General features: G+C 38.2%; 1 protein-coding gene across 1 annotated transcript in view; it reads left to right on the top strand.

Moving 5' to 3' along the window:
* Positions 1–17,504, top strand: part of UNC13C (unc-13 homolog C) — a 616,040-nt gene that overhangs the window by 548,198 nt on the left and 50,338 nt on the right. Inside the window, exons 30-31 of the mRNA XM_082733851.1 lie at positions 374–454; positions 15,623–15,770. Coding sequence (XP_082589977.1) covers positions 374–454; positions 15,623–15,770 — 229 coding nt within the window. The remainder of the gene's footprint in view (positions 1–373; positions 455–15,622; positions 15,771–17,504) is intronic.

Here is a 17,504-nt window from a genome sequence, read left to right as displayed (position 1 = left end):
AGAAGGAATTGGGGCCATTATATTTAAAGTAGACTTTATCATAGTAATTGAAAGAAGCTAAAATTCACCTCCTAACACTCTGTCATGATCGATTTTCCTCAAAGTAACAGATAAGGTGAAAAAGCTTTGACACATATTTCCACATTGCTGCTCTCTTTTTTTTCCCCAAACATTAACGTGCAAGTGAAAAGTAAAACCACATACAAATCAAAGTTCAGCATTTCTTCTTTTGGAAAAGGGGATATTTATTGAATATATGACAAAATCATCCTCTCAGGTGTGTCCGCGTGGGGATTATGCAGAGTCTGTTTGAAAACAGTTGTTGAATGGATTAATTGGTTAATGCATAAGTAATTGCTAACTTGTTTTTTAGGAGCACATGATTCGGGAGGATGCCAAGGGTCTGACACCAAGACAGTGTGCTATAATGGAGGTAGTCTTGGCTACCATCAAGGTAAGCTTACAGTACTCCTGAATTGTACATCCCCAGTCCTCTATTAGCCCTCAGAGAAAAGTATCCCACATGCATATGTAGAGCTGTGCCACCCATAGACACAGAAGATGGTTGTCTGAGTATGTCAGATTGAGCCTGTACTCTCGCCACATTATCCATGTTCCTCTGCCCTTATCCTTGTTCCTTTGTCTCTGGAAGAAAATGTGTGTGAAACTTATGTTATAACATGTGTTTTCAAAGAAAGGCATGTACGTACAGCTCCGCCCCCCAAGTTCAATTCAATAGATGCTTCAGGAGGTGTGGGGTTAACAGAATTTCTTTTCATGTTTTCTACGCTTGTTGAAATGGGTTTTAAAAGATCAATCTTCTCCTCTCTCTTAGTAAGTGCAATAATTTAATTTTCTGCTGGAAACCCAAAGGTATTGTGCTGTGTGCATCAATTTTTTCACAGCCCGAGGTTGACCAGAAGTTATTGTGGTGGGGGCTAAAAATGGACAGACCTCCAAATGTAACTTAGAAGTTGTTTCCATATAATTCTCTTTATATTTTTATACATGTTTCATATTTACATATATGCATTTTATATTCTTATGTGAAAGCTTATTTAAGAGTGAATTAATTTATTGTCTGAATTTAAACCATGTCCATTGTCTCCACGTGTCACTGGGGGAAGCATCTCCTATCCAGCATGCGTGAACAGCATAGCAAAATCTGCTAGCTACCATGAGCCATTTTCCAAGCACAGAATTGTACAGGATACAAACAGACATTATGATGCTGTTCATTAAAATAGACTTGTGCAACAGTTGGGCACCTCCAGAAAATTGTTACCTCCCAGTTTTGGTTTTATCGTTTCAGCATTTAATAAGAGACCATCTTTTCCTGCTTCAGTGTAAAATGAAAAAATGAAATATAAAATGAAAGTCGTGAGGTGGGAATTTTGTGACACCTGGTGAAAAGTGGAGAGGGATTTAGGCAGTGAGACTATAGCAATGGATTTTCTAAAGCTGCAGCTAGAGTGTTATCTGGAAGTCTGGAAATTTTGCACAATCATTTTGAAGGGAAAAATGGAAAACTTGAAAAAGAAGCAGAAAAAAATGCAAAACAAGCTCTTTCTAAAAAATTGTTTTCAGAAAAGTGAATAAGAAATGACTGACCTTTGGAGTTATAGAACTAATGGTCGCAAATCAGGAAGTGCTAGTAGAAAAAATAAGAACTTTGAAGTATACCATGAAGAGAAGAAAAGTAAAATTTTTAGATTCTGAATTTAGTCCTTTTTGAATTTTATTAAGTCAATGCATGACTTCAAGAGAGGAAGAAAAATGTGTCCCATGAAAAGAAATGGCATTCAGACCTGGCTTCTGTCCCCACCACCAGCATTTCTTCTGTTCCTCTTGGTTGGGGCACATGATCGCCATCTAGTTATACCCAAAGTCTGGGACATTCCTGATCTTCAAACAGGTTCCCCCTTCTACATTTTGACAGCTCAACTATCCCATCTTCCTCTCCAGGTCATCTGGGATGATCTTTTAATTCAGTCTTAAATACTTCCACTAGCTGGTGTCTAAGATCCAGTTAATGGATTTATGCCATTATCTTGTTCCTCTAGGGCCTGACTCTGGTCCTCCTGAATGTTAGAGCCTGCGGTCAGGTCTCTACCTCCTATCCCTATTATGAGACTCTCATCCCTCTGGTCTGTCCATCTGCCAAGGCATACACCTGGGCATTCATTTCTATGGCTCTGTCATCAGTTTGGCACAACTGGAACTCCCTTTATCTTGTCCGATTCTGAGATTTGCCCCAACTGAATGTCCTACCAAGCCCTAATTCTGATGTTGACTACAAAGGAATTCAGGTAAAAGAGGAATAACTACTTAAAGGAATTATAGCCTACCAGCTAGTGATGGAAGGTCTTCTCAGAGCCCAGCAGAGGGAACCCTATAAGGTAAGTGGAAACTTCATGAGAAAGATGTTCATATGCAAAAGCAGCAGTTGCTACCCAAGCTACCTCACAAAGGCTGCCAAAGACCTAATCCTACTTCCTCTGGAACTCAGTTTAGGCAAACAGGGTGGAAATAAAAAGTGAACAAGGAGAATGGTATGGAGTTTGTAGACTATGGACTGAAATAGCGTTTTACATTTTTCCAGATATCTTCCATGTCTGTACATTGTCTCGCCTGATCTTTAAAACATCCGGCTGTTAGGTGTGTCGAGAGTGATCATTCACATTTTATAGATTAAACAACGGAGGCTGAGCAGGTTTAAATTACTGACAAAGGTCAGAGAGCTGCTAGGAATTGGCAGAGCTGAGAAAGGACCCCAAACCTGAAGATCACTGTCCTTGCTTCTACATCATTATTTCACCAACCACCAACAACCAACAAAGGGGTGGTGAAATACAGCAGACCAAAATGAATAACATTTCTTCAGAGAGATTAGTTATTTCTAGATTAAAATGCCAGATTTCAATATTTAGATGGTTTTCTAAAGACGCTTTAAAATCTTTCAACTCCTCAAAGGTATTGATGAAAATACTCTCTTAAAGACTAAAATTTAAGCTGGACTAGAGTATTTTGTCATAGTGGTCTCATGTAGTTTCAATTGTAAGTCACAAGTGGGGGGACTGTGGCACAAGTATCAGAAATTACAGTGATCTGTCACAGCTCGTGCGAGTGGGCTGTGACACATTTTATTTATTCACCTGCCAACGAGCAACCAAATCATTAGTATTTGAAAGTGAAAGGATAACCGCTGTTATAGTGGTGATATAGATATAGCCATATAGCCAACAATTTAATCAGTATGTATGAGCTAAAAAGCCAATAGGAAGACTTGGGACTGCTGTGGGGTTCCCTGAAATGTGGATTTCTTTCAAAGAAAAGCAGGAGACCTTTTTCCAACAATAGATACTCTTGACCTGAGCATGAATCCCAAGAGCCTAAGGAAATTCTTAAGTCTGGAACAATCCTCAGGTTACTTTCTGATGAAGTTTGAAAATGGAAAAACCTGGGGAAAAAAGCTGGCTGGTTTCACTTTTTGCCCAGCCTTCCAAATTACCCTGGAACACTTGTTCTTGGACCCAAACAGGACACTCCACCATGTGTGTTGCAGATGTCTGACATCATGTAGGGACTACACAGAGATTTCCCTAAAAACAAGAACCATGTGAATGAGGGCCTTCTAGAAATCTGAATTGCTTGGTATAAAGGAGAAAATTTGGAGTAGGTATGAGTATCTATTCAAATATAGCTTTGGAATTTACTTCTTATTTAATCCTGTACAGCACCATTTCTGATCATTTAGATTCCAGACAAATGGCAGAATACGTGATGTTGTGCCTCTGAGGCTCTTACTCCTGACTGAGGCCCATCCCCATCCTGCCATCCATTATTCATGAGGCAATTTTGGTGGCTGCTTCTTAGCATCTTTTTTATCATTATAAGTATAGTTTTTGCATTATTTAAATTTCAGCTGCTCATGAGAAGAGCAAAATACCTCGTTTGGATTATTGCATTTCAAAAATCATTACTTGCAAGCTTACGTGTGCAGAGAAAATGTGGTGGGCAATGAGGAGATGGCTGAAGAGGGGTCTTGCTCTATCTTGACTTGGGAACCTAGACCTCTACAATAAAATAAGAGGTGTGGACAAAGTGCTGCAGAGTGCAGAGAGGGTAATATAGTGTCTGTGAGTGTCTGGGGGGAGCTTCATGGAGAGGGAAGTTTGGGGATTTATAAAGGGGATGGAATGGGGAAAAGCAAGGGAGAAAGTCATTGTAGGCTTAGAGAAAACCTTGAGTGAAATACAAGAAGAAGTAGGTCAGTCTGAAAACTTCAAGTAGTCTAGTGCAGAGGAACAGATCAGGACAGCTTGAGTATTGTAGGAAATAAAAGAGGAACATTGGATTAGAGCCAAATGTTGACACTTGCACCAAGGTCAAAGGGACACAGTAGCATATTCAGATCTGATATATGTAAAAAGAGGACTCCAGCTGTGGTAGAAATAGTTTCTAAAATATTTTTCAAGTAATTCCTAAAAAAAAGAAAAAGAAAAAAGAAGTAAACCTTAGTTGTTAAGGGCAAATGATAATTTTTTCTAAGTTTGCAAAATCAACTGTCTGCATGGATTTTCCAAAAATACGATATAGATATTGGAAGGAAAAAAAAATACGTGATGATGGGAAATTGCTACCAAAATAGTGTATGAAACCAAGAAGAAAATTCTTCTTGCAAACTTGTAAAGAAACATTAGCATGTTCCCATCAGTCAGTAAAAATAGATTGTAAAAGTTCTTCAAATATATAACAAATTTAAAGAATTAAAGGAATTTGGAATTTTTATTGGGATTATAAAAAGAATGGCTTGCTAAGCATGCAGACAGTATTTATCCTGATTTTTACTTTAACAAAACTCTTTCTCTCTCACAGATCACAACCAGGTCTGAAGTGCTTTAATTTTTGTAGTTTTATGAAGAATATAATAAACAGAACAAAATCTGATGCTTTTTTAAAGAAAGAAAATGATACTTATACAAGGTCTTTCAATCTCTGTTCAGATGTAATAACAACATTCCTCATCACCCATGCTTACGTTACTAAATCCAGTGTATCACTGTATTAGGGTGGAAGCCTTTGCAAATATCAGAATATGAATGTTAATGCAAATATAAATAAAATATTGGGAACCACATGGGGAATTATATCACTGACAATGACCAGAGTATCAGGGTAGTAAGTGATTAAGAGAGAAGGAAACTAGAGTGTGTAAATCGCTGTCCACTCCTATGGGAATAACAGGGCTTCAGGAATTATTGTCAGAAAATTAAATGAGTTATCACATGTTAAACAATTAAAACAGTTCCTATCTTACAGAAAGCACTCTATACATGTAACTATTCAATCACCTGAAAACTAGTTTATTTTGGATGAGCCCCTTTCTACTGTTAAACCCAAGATCCTACCTATTCAACTGCAATTAGGTTTTAGTTTGGTTTCCTTTACCACCTTCCCTAATCCCTTCATTTTCTCTCAGTAAGATTAATTAGTAAATCTGAGTCTGCTCCAAGCAATAGTCTAAATGCTTCTGGCCTTGCCCTCTGGGCTTTTGGTTTTCTGTGCTCAATATTCTTTCTCTATAAGGACATAGACTCCATAGGATTCTTGAGTGTTTCCTGAGACTCTCTTCTGGGAAGCAGAGCTGTTTTGTTTTGTTTTTGTTTTTCCAAGGAGTTTCTAATCCAGATTGAAAAATGAAAAAGGCACATTAAAAATTAAATGATCCATGTTAACTTATAAGACACCAATGTGAGATATGAAACAGATGATACAGACGCCAATTAAGTGGGACAGATAAAAAGTGGTCAGGATTCAGAAGAGGGAGCGACCAGTGGGAGCTCAGGGAATCAGGGAACGCTAGAGTAGCAATCTTCAAGGACAGATGGAAGTTCAGAGGCTGGATAGGAAAGACCCTAGTTTCTCTTGGAGAAAGATTCACGACTTGAATATTAACCAGGGGGAAAAGGATTTCGTCATAGAAAGGCGCAAGGCCAGAGGGCTGGGAGTCAGTGACAAAACTACTCAATGGCCTGGTCTGGATTTGACTAGAGGTTTGGGTAGTGAAGCCATGTAAAATGACATTTCAGGAAATCTTCGGGGTGAAAGTACAGAGATCCTTTTACATCCTCAGTGTTTTCTATAAAAGAAGACCCGTTGATGATCTTATAAACCCGTGGCATACTCAATGTGCCATTTTAGCGATGGAAATCCTACAGAAATGTACAAAATGCATGGGGTAGTTGAAGATTTAGTCACAGAAATCAGTTACAGTTATTTAATGCACGAGGTGATGAGGGCAGTCATGAGGAGGGTGGCTAGAGGAATAGGAGTGGAAGACGGATGTGGACGACAGGAAGGAGAGAGTCACTGGAACTTGGCAACCCAAACTGGGGCAAGGGTGAGGTGACTCGGAGGTTTTAACCGAAAGGATGGAAAAGCATGGTTCCCCTGAGAAAAATGACGAATCCGGCAGGAGGCCGTTTTTCTACTGGCTGAAGTTAGATACGGTGGCAGGACCATCGAAATAAGTAGCTGGTACATCGCTGGAGACAGCGGCCACTGCTGAGGGAACAAAGCAGGACTGAAGTTTGGGCAGTGTTTCTGCCAATTAAGCATATTTTCTCACAAGTAGAAAGAACGTCACAGTTCACAGAGCTCTTCCAGAAGGAATAATTCATCTCATCACTACAGTACCAGAGTCAGGCAGGGGGGACGTCTCTGCCCCCACCCTTCCAATGAATGAAATGATCCTCTCTCAGGTGACATAAACCAAGCACGCATCGCATTGCATAGAGGAAGGAGGGTGAATTTACATTTCCTCACACATTTTAAAGTAAAAAAACAAAGAGTCAAAGAGGCGAAAAAGATTCTAAAATCTCAGAATTGGAAACAACCCAATAGCTCCCCTTTCCTGTTCAGACGGGCATGTCATCTATAGCATTGTTGGCCTATAGACAAATGGCCACCACTCAATAATGGCCAGTGACAGGACCTCACTGACTCTCAAGGAGCAGCTTCAATTTTTAAGTTGCTCTTTATTACCAGAAAGTTCATCTTTTTTTTTTTTTAAGATTTTATTTATTTATTTGATAGAGATCACTAGCAGGCAGAGAGGCAGGCAGAGGGAGGGAGAAGCAGACTCCCCGCTGAGCAGAGAGCCTGATGCAGGGCTTGATCCCAGGACTCTGGGATCATGACCCGAGCAGAAGACGGGGGGCTCCAACCCACTGAGCCATCCAGGCGCCTCCAGAAAGGTCATCTTTATTCAAACCGGTATCTGTTTCCCTGGTACTTTTAGTGCTATCTTGGTCCTTCTGTCCTTTGAAAAATAATTCTACTTCCTTTTCCACATGATAGCCTTTCATACATTGAAGAAAGCTATCATGCCTCCCCAATTTATCTGCAGCCATTTATTGAATGAATAAGGTCCCTTCTAGACCTTACAATATCCTGGCCCTCTACCTTTGGATGCCCTCCACTTTTTCATATTTCTTATAAATCATGAAGCCTGGGAATAAATTTATAATGACCCTAATATTTCAGATGTGTTCTAATCAGCAGAGAATGTATTTGCTCCATCAAACCCTTCATCTTGACCCGTCTATGTATATTAATGCATGATCAGAATTCATTATCTTTGATAGCTTCCCCATCACTTTATTAAATCATGTGAAACATGAGAAAAAAATGCAGCTTTATGGCTTTTGAGATTTTACTGACATTAATCGAGGTCACCCCCATTCCATACTCTGAAATAAACTTTTTATCATGAATATAGTCTTTTTCCTTTTTTTTTAATATAGTCTTTTTCCTTTTTTTTTTTTTTTTTTTGTCATGCTGTCCTGTAATGTTGACCCATGATTCCAGGCTTCCAAGACCTTTTCTGAAGCCACATTCTGTCATTCAAAGTAATAACGTCAAGCGTTGGCTCAATCCTACATTTTAAAAACATGCTTTCTGCCTTTGTCCAAGTCCATTGTGAAAATATCAGCCAGGACAGTGCCAAGGATGGAGAGAATGACATCCAGCTGACCTCCTTATCCTTCACAGCTGTGAACAGCCAACTTGCTCACAGTTCCCTGATTAAAAATCCCTTTCTTGGAAGAAAATGGCTAGTGCTAACTTATTTTGCCAATTGTTTTCTGCTATTTTGTATTAATCTAAGTAAACAGAATAGATTAAAAGGGAGGTTCTTGGTTTACACAGCTGGTTGCAGAGAAACAACATGAAACTGAGTCCCGTTTTTGTTTGTTTAGAACCAATGGGGAAAAATCCACTTTTACATGCATAAGGGAAACATCTAGAAGGCTTCAAAATCCCATGTACACAAATTATTCTCTAGGATATAATCTCCCTCCCAATGCTTACTATAATGGAGAGCAACTAAGCTGTACTGAACTATGGAGAGTGGGGTCTGTTTAATAGCTAAGACATTCACTCCCACACATCAGCCTCCAGTTTATATCCTTCAGACATAAGCCTCAGCAAAAGACAAATTCCACCCTCATGCTTGTCTCTTACAAAATCAAAACAATGCGAAATCTCCGAATGCCAAGGTATATGCATCTTTGCAGCCCTCTTTCGTATTATCTGTGCCAGTGAGAGAAACAGACCCATGTTCTCAGGAGCGGTCACCCAGGTTATGAACACTGTGTGAAAGGTTTCCATTAAAGTAATGTTTTCATCCAGTTTGCATTTGCATAACCTTAGAAGTCCTCTCTTCCTCTCTCTGAGTTACTTATCTCTGGGTTACTTATCTGTGCTCACTCACTGAATGGAAGCTTTTGCTCTTAGGATCTTGCAACCTGTTTTTTTCCTCCGGAAATTGCTACCTTCTGTCCAGGGTTTGTCTTGCAACATTTCCTATTATACAATGCACTTAAGAGACAAAAGTATCATTTCTGTCCTTGCACAGCATCTTCTACTGTTCACTTAGGATCCTGCTAGTGCCTTTAGAAGAATGACTCATGATACCCTCCGGCTACAAAGTCAGTTTAGTATCATAACCAAAAACTCTAGGGGGACCCTTAGGTTTTACCCAGGAACAAACTCATTCCCTGTTTATGTTTTCACTTCATAGTTGTTCCCCATGTCTCAGAGGTCTATAAACTAGTGTCTTGATAGTAAAAACATGTTCTCCTATTATAATTAAGAGGTTCAAGAACAAATACACAGTCTAGGTCTTCAGAGCCCGACTCCAGTTCTCTTCTTCTATGAAGCCTTCTCCACCCTTAGAAATATCTCCATTCTATAAAGTCTAGTCTTCTTATTTCTTCTAAGGTTTCCTAAATCTAGCCCATGGAACACTTCTGTGCCCCATAGTGTCAATAGATATTGTATGGGATATGTGTCCTGAAGCCAAATAATTATAAGAAGCAGGTATGTTACTGAAAGGTTAAGCAGATTTCTTAACCACAGTGGATCTCAGAGCCTTTCACATATCAACAAGTCTTGTGAATCTTTAGGGGTACAAAGTCATCTCAACTTCTTTAGGCCCTCTACTGCCTAGAGGCAACTGGTGTCTCCCTGGCCACCACTCCCAGGTTTAGTGATGAGAACAGAATAACAGTAGCAAACAGTATATTTTAAGCTATACCTAAGAACTATATTATGACAACTACCACTTCAATTCTTCTTAAGTAGAGCTGGACTGCTAGTTTCCCTTGATTACCTAAGTGGGATTGTCCTGTTTCTCTTTTCCACTGCAGCAAACGATCTAGTGGCTGCCGAATTTAAAAATGGCAGTGCTATAGATCCTGGATATCAACCTTTTGTCTTTACTGTCATTTGCAAATATCTTCTCCATCCCGTGGGTTGCCTCTTTGTTTTGTTGACTGTTTTCCTTTGCTGTGCAGAAGCTTTTGATCTTGATGAAGTCCCAAAAGTTCACTTTCACTTTTGTTTCCTTTGCCTTTGGAGACATATCTTGAAAGAAGTTGCTGTGGCTGATGTCGAAGAGGTTACTGCCTATGTTCTCCTCCAGGATTCTGATGGATTCCTGTCTCACGTTGAGGTCTTTTATCCATTTTGAGTTTATCTTTGTGTCAGTGTAAGAGAATGATCGAGTTTCATTCTTCTACATATAGCTGTCCAATTTTCCAAGCACAATTTACTGAAGAGACTGTCTTTTTTCCACTGTATATTTTTTCCTGTTTTGTCGAAGATTATTTGACCATAGAGTTGAGGGTCCATATCTGGGCTCTCTACTCTGTTCCACTGGTCTATGTGTCTGTTTTTTTGCCAGTACCATGCTGTCTTGGTGATCACAGCTTTGTAGTAAAGCTTGAAATCAGGTAACGGGATGCCTCCAGTTTTGTTTTTGTTTTTCAACATTTCCTTAGCGATTCAGGGTCTCTTCTGGTTCCATACAAATTTTAGGATTATTTGCTACAGCTCTTTGAAAAACACCAGTGGAATTTTGATCGGAATGGCATTAAAAGTATAGATTGCTCTAGGCAGTGTAGACATTTTAACAATGTTTATTTTTCTGATCCAAGAGCATGGAATGGTCTTCCATCTTTTTGTGTATTCTTCAATTTCTTTCATGAGTGTTCTGTAGTTCCTTGAGTACAGATCCTTACCTCTTTAGTTAGGTTTAGTCCCAGGTATCTTCTGGTTCTTGGTGCTATAGTAAATGGAATCAATTCTCTAATTTCCCTTTCTGTATTTTCATTGTTAGTGTATAAGAAAGCCACTGATTTCTGTACATTGACTTTGTATCTTGCCACGTTACTGAGTTGCTGTATGAGTTCTAGTAGTTTGGGGGTGGAGTCTTTTGGGTTTTCCATATAAAGAATCATGTCATCTGTGAAGAGAGAGAGTTTGACTTCTTCATTGCCAATTTGGATATCTTTTATTTCTCTTTGTTGTCTGATTGCTGTTGCTAGGACTTCTAATACTATGCTGAACAAGAGTGGTGAGAAAGCAGAGAGAGGCAGTTATCATATGTTTTCACTTATTTGTGAAGCATAACAAATAACATGGAGGACATGGGCAGATGGAGAGGAGAAGGGAGTTGAGGGAAATTGGAAGAAAGATGAACCATGAGATACTATGGACTCTGAAAAACAACCTGAGGGTTTTGAAGGGGCGGGGGGGTGGGAGGTTAGGGGAACCAGGTAGTGGGTATTAAGGAGGGCACGGATTGCATGGAGCACTGGGTGTGGTGCAAAAACAGTGAGCACTGTTATGCTGAAAAGAAATTTTAAAAAATACATATTTCACACACACACACACACACACACACAAAATGGCAGTGCTAAAAAAAAAATGATAAATACCAAAGATGACACCTCTTTGGAAGCCTTTACGGACCTTCCCTAATAGAAATGTTCGCCAACCCTATGATCTGTATTTTCCAATTGTTTTTCTTACACCTGCAACATTATTGGAGTCATTCATTGACATCTTGGTGACATTTCCTACTAGATTATAATCCCTTTGAGAACAGCCTGTACACCTCTTAGGCTTCATATCCTTGGCATTCAGCACAAGGTCTTCTTTACAAGTTTAATAAACATTTGTTAAGGGACAGAGGCAGAGAGAACAGGCAGGAAGACAGACCCCACCATTCACAGTGTCAGTCAGTGTGAGCCCATAGTTCTAGCCTCACAAACCACAGTGAAAACTGTGCCCATCCTTGTGAATGCTGTCACCATGCTGCCTTATGCATACCATGAAAGAACAGTTTTTGAAGCAGAGTAGAATTGTGACATGCATGCAGTTGTAAAACTTGTCAAAAATGTTATTTAACTCATCAGTTAATGAGGGCACCAGTAAAATCTTAGAACTAGCTTATAGGAGAATTTGAAGAACAACACAAAAGAATATGCAAAAAGGAAAGCTGAAATCAGTTTACAAATAGAAGCAAAAAGGATCTATCCACAGAACAATAATCAGTTGCATCCCACCAGAAATAATTAATTTACATTTCTATGAACAAGAATCATTTACATGATTATCCATTTTCTATCCTTTACAGAGTTTTAAATAGCTCAGAGACAATGAAAAGAAAGATAACCCAGCCAGGCAGGCTAAGCAGAATGCCACTAATCTTTTTTGGTCATTTCAAAATCTTTGGGAGTTTTTCCTGACAAGTCTCCATCGTCCCAAGAAAGGGTGCTGCTCCTGGTTTCTCTTGCATTGCTTTTTATCCTAATTTTCTAGCAATTGTGCTCAGTTTGGTAAGAATGGAGCTTGTCTGAAAAAAATTTGAGAAGCAGAACGTGTTCCCAAACGTGCCCAGAGATCATGCCTATTCCTGTTGGATGTATGCCACTGCTACACTATATAATGAGCGTGAGCTATTTCATCTGATGGTTCCTTGGTTCATTATATAAATAGATCTCCAGAGGGGGGACACCCCTCCATTCCTCTAGGGAAAGAGTCAAATCCCACATGAACCTATCCCCCTCAATATATCCATTTAATGTTTTCTACCTTAATTATCATATCATGTTTCCTGAACTGAGGAGGTATCATACTTTTTGAATCATTAAGGCTCCTGAAACAATTCTGGACTCATACTCCTCAATATGTACTTTCTGCCTGTGAAAGTATTTTAACTTACTTTTCTTTTCTTTCTTTCTTTCTTTTTTTTTTTTTTTGGAAGATCAAGGTGTAGGGAAAATTTTAAGTGTTTTATCTCATCATCTCTCAAAAGGAACAGGCTTTTGCCATTTTTCTGTGCCTCCTTTCCATAAACATATATTGCTTTTGGCACAGCTTGTATTTTCACAATGCACCCAGCTAGAATCAGCACAGGCATTTTTAAGTGCTAGAGGTTTTTCTCCTTGGGGAGGATGTCTGGAGTGGTAGCAGTTCTTCTGCAGATTCTATCTCCATTGTCTATTTGCTCCGGCTTATGCCCGGAATCTTCTCTACTTTACACTCTTTGAAAGTGCACTCAACTGCCTACAAATGCCCAGAATATTTTTCTGCATCTCCTCTTAACTAGGGGAAAAAATTAAGATATTATGAGTTTTCAATTTATGGAATTCTTTTACTCAGAAATTTTAATGAGTGGGATAAAGGGATGGCACATACCTCGTTAGGAGCCATCTATACATTCATTGTTATTCTGATCAAAATTCCACCAGCGTTTTCAAAGAGCTGGAGCAAATAATCCTAAAACTTGTATGGAACTAGAAGAGACCCCAAATTGCTAAGGAAATGTTGAAAAAGGTAAACAAAACTGGAGGCATCACGTTGCCTGATTTCAAGCTTTCCCTCAAAGCTGTGATCACCAAGATAGCATGGCACTGGCACAAAACAGACCCATAGACCAGTGGAACAGAGTAAAGAGCCCAGATATGGACCCTCAACTTTATGATCAACTAATCTTCAACAAAGCAGGAAAAAAATATACAGTGGAAAAAAGATAGTCTCTTCCATAAATGGTTATGGGAAAACTGGACAGCTAGGTATAGGAGAATGAAACTTGACCATTCTCTTACATACATAAAGATAAACTTGAAATGGATAAAGGACCTCAACATGAGACAAGAATCTATCAAGATCCTAGAGGAGAACATAGGCAGTAACCTCTTTGACATCAGCCATAGCAACTTCTTTCAAGACACATCACGAAAGGCAAAGGAAACAAAAGCGAAAGTGAACTTTTGGGACTTCATCAAGATCAAAAGCTTCTGCACAGCAAAGGAAACAGTCAACAAAACAAAGAGGCAACCCACCACGGAATGGGAGAAGATATTTCCAAATCACACTACAAAGGGCTGATATCCAAGATCTATAAAGAACTCCTCGAACTCAACACTCAAAAAACAGATAATGACATCAACAATGAGCAGAAGTCATGAACAGACACTTCTCCAAAGAAGACATAGAAATGGCTAACAGACACATGAAAAAATGTTCATCATCATTAGCCATCAGAGAGTTTCAAATCAAAACCACATTAAGGTACCACCTTAAACCAGTTAGAATAACCAAAATCAAAAGACAGTAAACAACAAGTGTTGGAGAGGATGTTCAGAAAGATGAACCCTCTTACACTGTTGTTAGGAGTGCAAGCTGGTGCAGCCACTTTGGAAAACAGTATGGAGATTCCTTAAGAAATTAAAAATAGAGCTACCCTATGACTCTGCAATTGCACTACTGGGTATTTACCCCCAAAATACAGATGTAGTGAAAAGAAGGGTCATCTATACCCAATGTTCATAGCGACAATGGACATAGTTGACAAACTGGAAAGAGCCAAGATGCCCTTCAACAGATGAATGGATAAAGAAGATATGGTCCATATATACTATGGAATATTATGCCTCTATCAGAATGGATGAATACCCAACTTTTGTATCAACATGGATGGGACTGGAAGAGTGAAATAAGTGAAGCAGAGAGAGTCAATTATCATATGGTTTTGCTTATTTGTGGAGCATAAGGAATAACATGGAGGACATGGGGAGATGAAGAGGAGAAGTAGTTGGGGGAAATCAGAGGAGGAAGACAAACCATGAGAGACTATGGACTCTGAGAAACAAACTCAGGGTTTTGGAGGGGGAGGGGGGGGGTTCAGTGAGCCTGGTGATAGGTGTTTGGGAGGGCATGTATTGCATGGAGCACTGGGTATCATGCATAAACAGTGAATTTTGGAACACTGAAAAAAATTAAATTAGAAAAAAATACATCATTCTGTGAGAATCAGATCAAAGCAAGTCAGGTTGCAGTGAGTATATAGTACTGTATATTACATATATTACATATATATTACAGGGAGAGAGTGAGAACTATTTATCTAACTCTAACAGTACACTGTAAAGATGTTACCATCTATAAATGGTTGGGAAAAAATATCCTTAGTCTGTCACATATTTGTATATAATTGCTTTCTAGGTGATATCTGCACATAATACTTTCAGCATGAAAAATGCTAATGTCCCTCAATGACTATATTTATTATTAAAGAGCATATATCTTCTCTAGTATCTTAGCCACAGATATTTTAATGTTTTGAGTATTGGGTAATAATATTAAAAAAAATCCCTATGTTTCATTACATTCATCAGACATGAGGTGCAGGAGATGTTGGATTTCCAACAACTACTCTGCCTTCTCAGGTTGGTCTATATCTGCCCTACTGTGTGCTTAGAGCAGGGGGAAAATGGAGCAGCAGCCACCTGGCCTAGAATCACAAACTGGACAATATGTGATGCAGGTACTACAATCTTTGTGAAATATTGACAACCCTGGAAAGAAAAGAAAAGAAAGAAATATATATATATATTTTTTTTTTCATGTTCTAGAAAAAAGCCAATAACCAAGTCAACAATTGTCATCTAAACCTGTCATTCTATAAATAGCCTTTTTACCGCTGCATCTTCATGATCCCATATACTTAAGTTTTGAATGAAAGGAAAAACCTTAAGCTTCAAGGATCTGGGGTCTGTGATGTAAAGCATCAGTTCAGAGATAGTAAGGGGACCTGAATGACAGGCTTATCACCTAGTAAAGCGTCAGGACTGTCCTTTTGTCACAATTTCACATTGATTATATTGTATTATTCCATTTGAGCATCACTATTATGGCAATAAAATCCTTCCTACTATACTTCCTTCTAAATCCTTCTGCTTACATTATTATTTTTTTTTCTCTTCAGCAATACTTTCATGCGGGAGGAAATGGCCTGAAAAAGAATTTCTTGGAGAAAAGCCCAGATCTTCAGTCTCTGAGATATGCTCTCAGTCTTTATACCCAAACTACTGATGCCTTGATAAAGAAATTCATAGACACTCAGACCTCACAGAGTAAGTAACACATTGTATGTGAGAATAGAGTAAACTGAATACAACTGAAATTCAACAGAAGAATTATTATAAATACTATTAATAATTTTTACTATAATAACTTAAACCATCAATTAGAATTGAAGATTATGTTTAATAGAAAATGATCAATAATTTTCAGCCCTCCTCAATTACAGTTTTGGAAATAATTTCAGTAACATGAGGATCAGCTTAATACTAAAACTATATGGAGTGGTTGACTCTTGGTGATTCTAACATCATTAAATTTAGTAAAACCTACTTTTGAATATCCACAGCCATGGCAGTCTCTTCAATTCAGTATAAGGGTGGAGTGTTTGCTCTTCTTGGTCATTTCCAAAATATTATAATAATTCCCCAGATCTTAATTTAAATTGTAAAATCTCTGCAATTTCCATAAGAGAAATCTCATTTTACTCTAATTTTACATGAAAGAAATTTTAAATTTTAATTTGAAATGGATCAAGAAGCAAGCACACTATTGAACAGTTGGATTTGTTTCATGTGGCAAACCTTCCACCTCATAAGCTTATAGGATATTACTAGTAAGAAGCCTCTCTTTCAAGTTCCTTTGTGATTTATCATATTTTGGTAATTGTATGCATTTAAGATTTGGCATTTCTGAGAGATTATTAAAAGTGCCAATATGAGTCACAAAGAGCCAAATGCAGGATCAAACTTAGAACATAATAAATCATGCCATAGAAATAATAAAAATGAATATGAGGACACTATCTTCATCCATGAGGAATCCTCAGGAAAGAAAGTATACAGATTTTTTTATTCCCGTGATGAAAATGCTCCAAACTTGTGTTTCTTCATGGATATTTGAACTTTTCTAACTACATCACAGGTAGGTGCTTTGCCTGTAATACCAAGGCATGTGCTAGGTACGACCTTTGCCTGTCTTTAACACTGTCCTTTCCGAGAGTGCCCAATAAAATGCTACAAATATTACTTTCCATGTGCTACACAAACCCAAGTTACATCTTGGGATAATTTGAGAAAGGGAAAAATAGTTGAGCTCAAGAGGGGTTGTCCAGAGTTACAGAAATATTCAAAACATTGCTCCCTTCAATCCATCATCCCTCAAGATGTTCCAAACTTTATAAATATACACTAGAATGTAATTCCAATGTATCATATAGAGTTGCAGTTTTATTTCTAGAAAATTTGTGTATAAAACCTTTGCTTTGCTTTTATAGGTATACATATGTACATATGTATATGTATGTATGTACACACATATGTATATACATACATATACATATGTACATAGCTACACACATGTATGTACACATATGTACACACATGTGTACACACGCACATAGCCCATTTTCTAGCATAGATGTCACAGCACACAAAACTACATTATGTGTCTCAGTTTTGGTATAAGGATAAATAGGAAAAGAGTTTGGTATTATTTATTAAAGTTGAAGATTTGCCTTCCCTATAACCTAGGAATTCAACTCCTAAGTGCGAATCCAAAAAAAATTGTGTGTATGTGCACCAGAAGATGTGCGTAAGAAAATTTACTAGGAAAAAAAATGTCCATTAACAGTTGAACAAATATTGTAGCATATTCATACAATAAGATCCTATAGAACTATAAACCTTTGTGATAGGTAACTAACAACATTTAGCTCTGTGTATGCTTAAAAACTGTTACAGAAATAGAAGGGGCTAAAAAAATAAAAAGAAAATGGTGTCAAAATT

This window comes from Mustela nivalis, assembly GCF_964662115.1.
Source record: "Mustela nivalis genome assembly, chromosome: 6".
Taxonomy (NCBI): Eukaryota; Metazoa; Chordata; class Mammalia; order Carnivora; family Mustelidae; genus Mustela; species Mustela nivalis.
The sequence above is the reverse complement of the archived record's forward strand: the minus strand, read 5'-3'. Positions and strand labels throughout refer to the sequence as shown.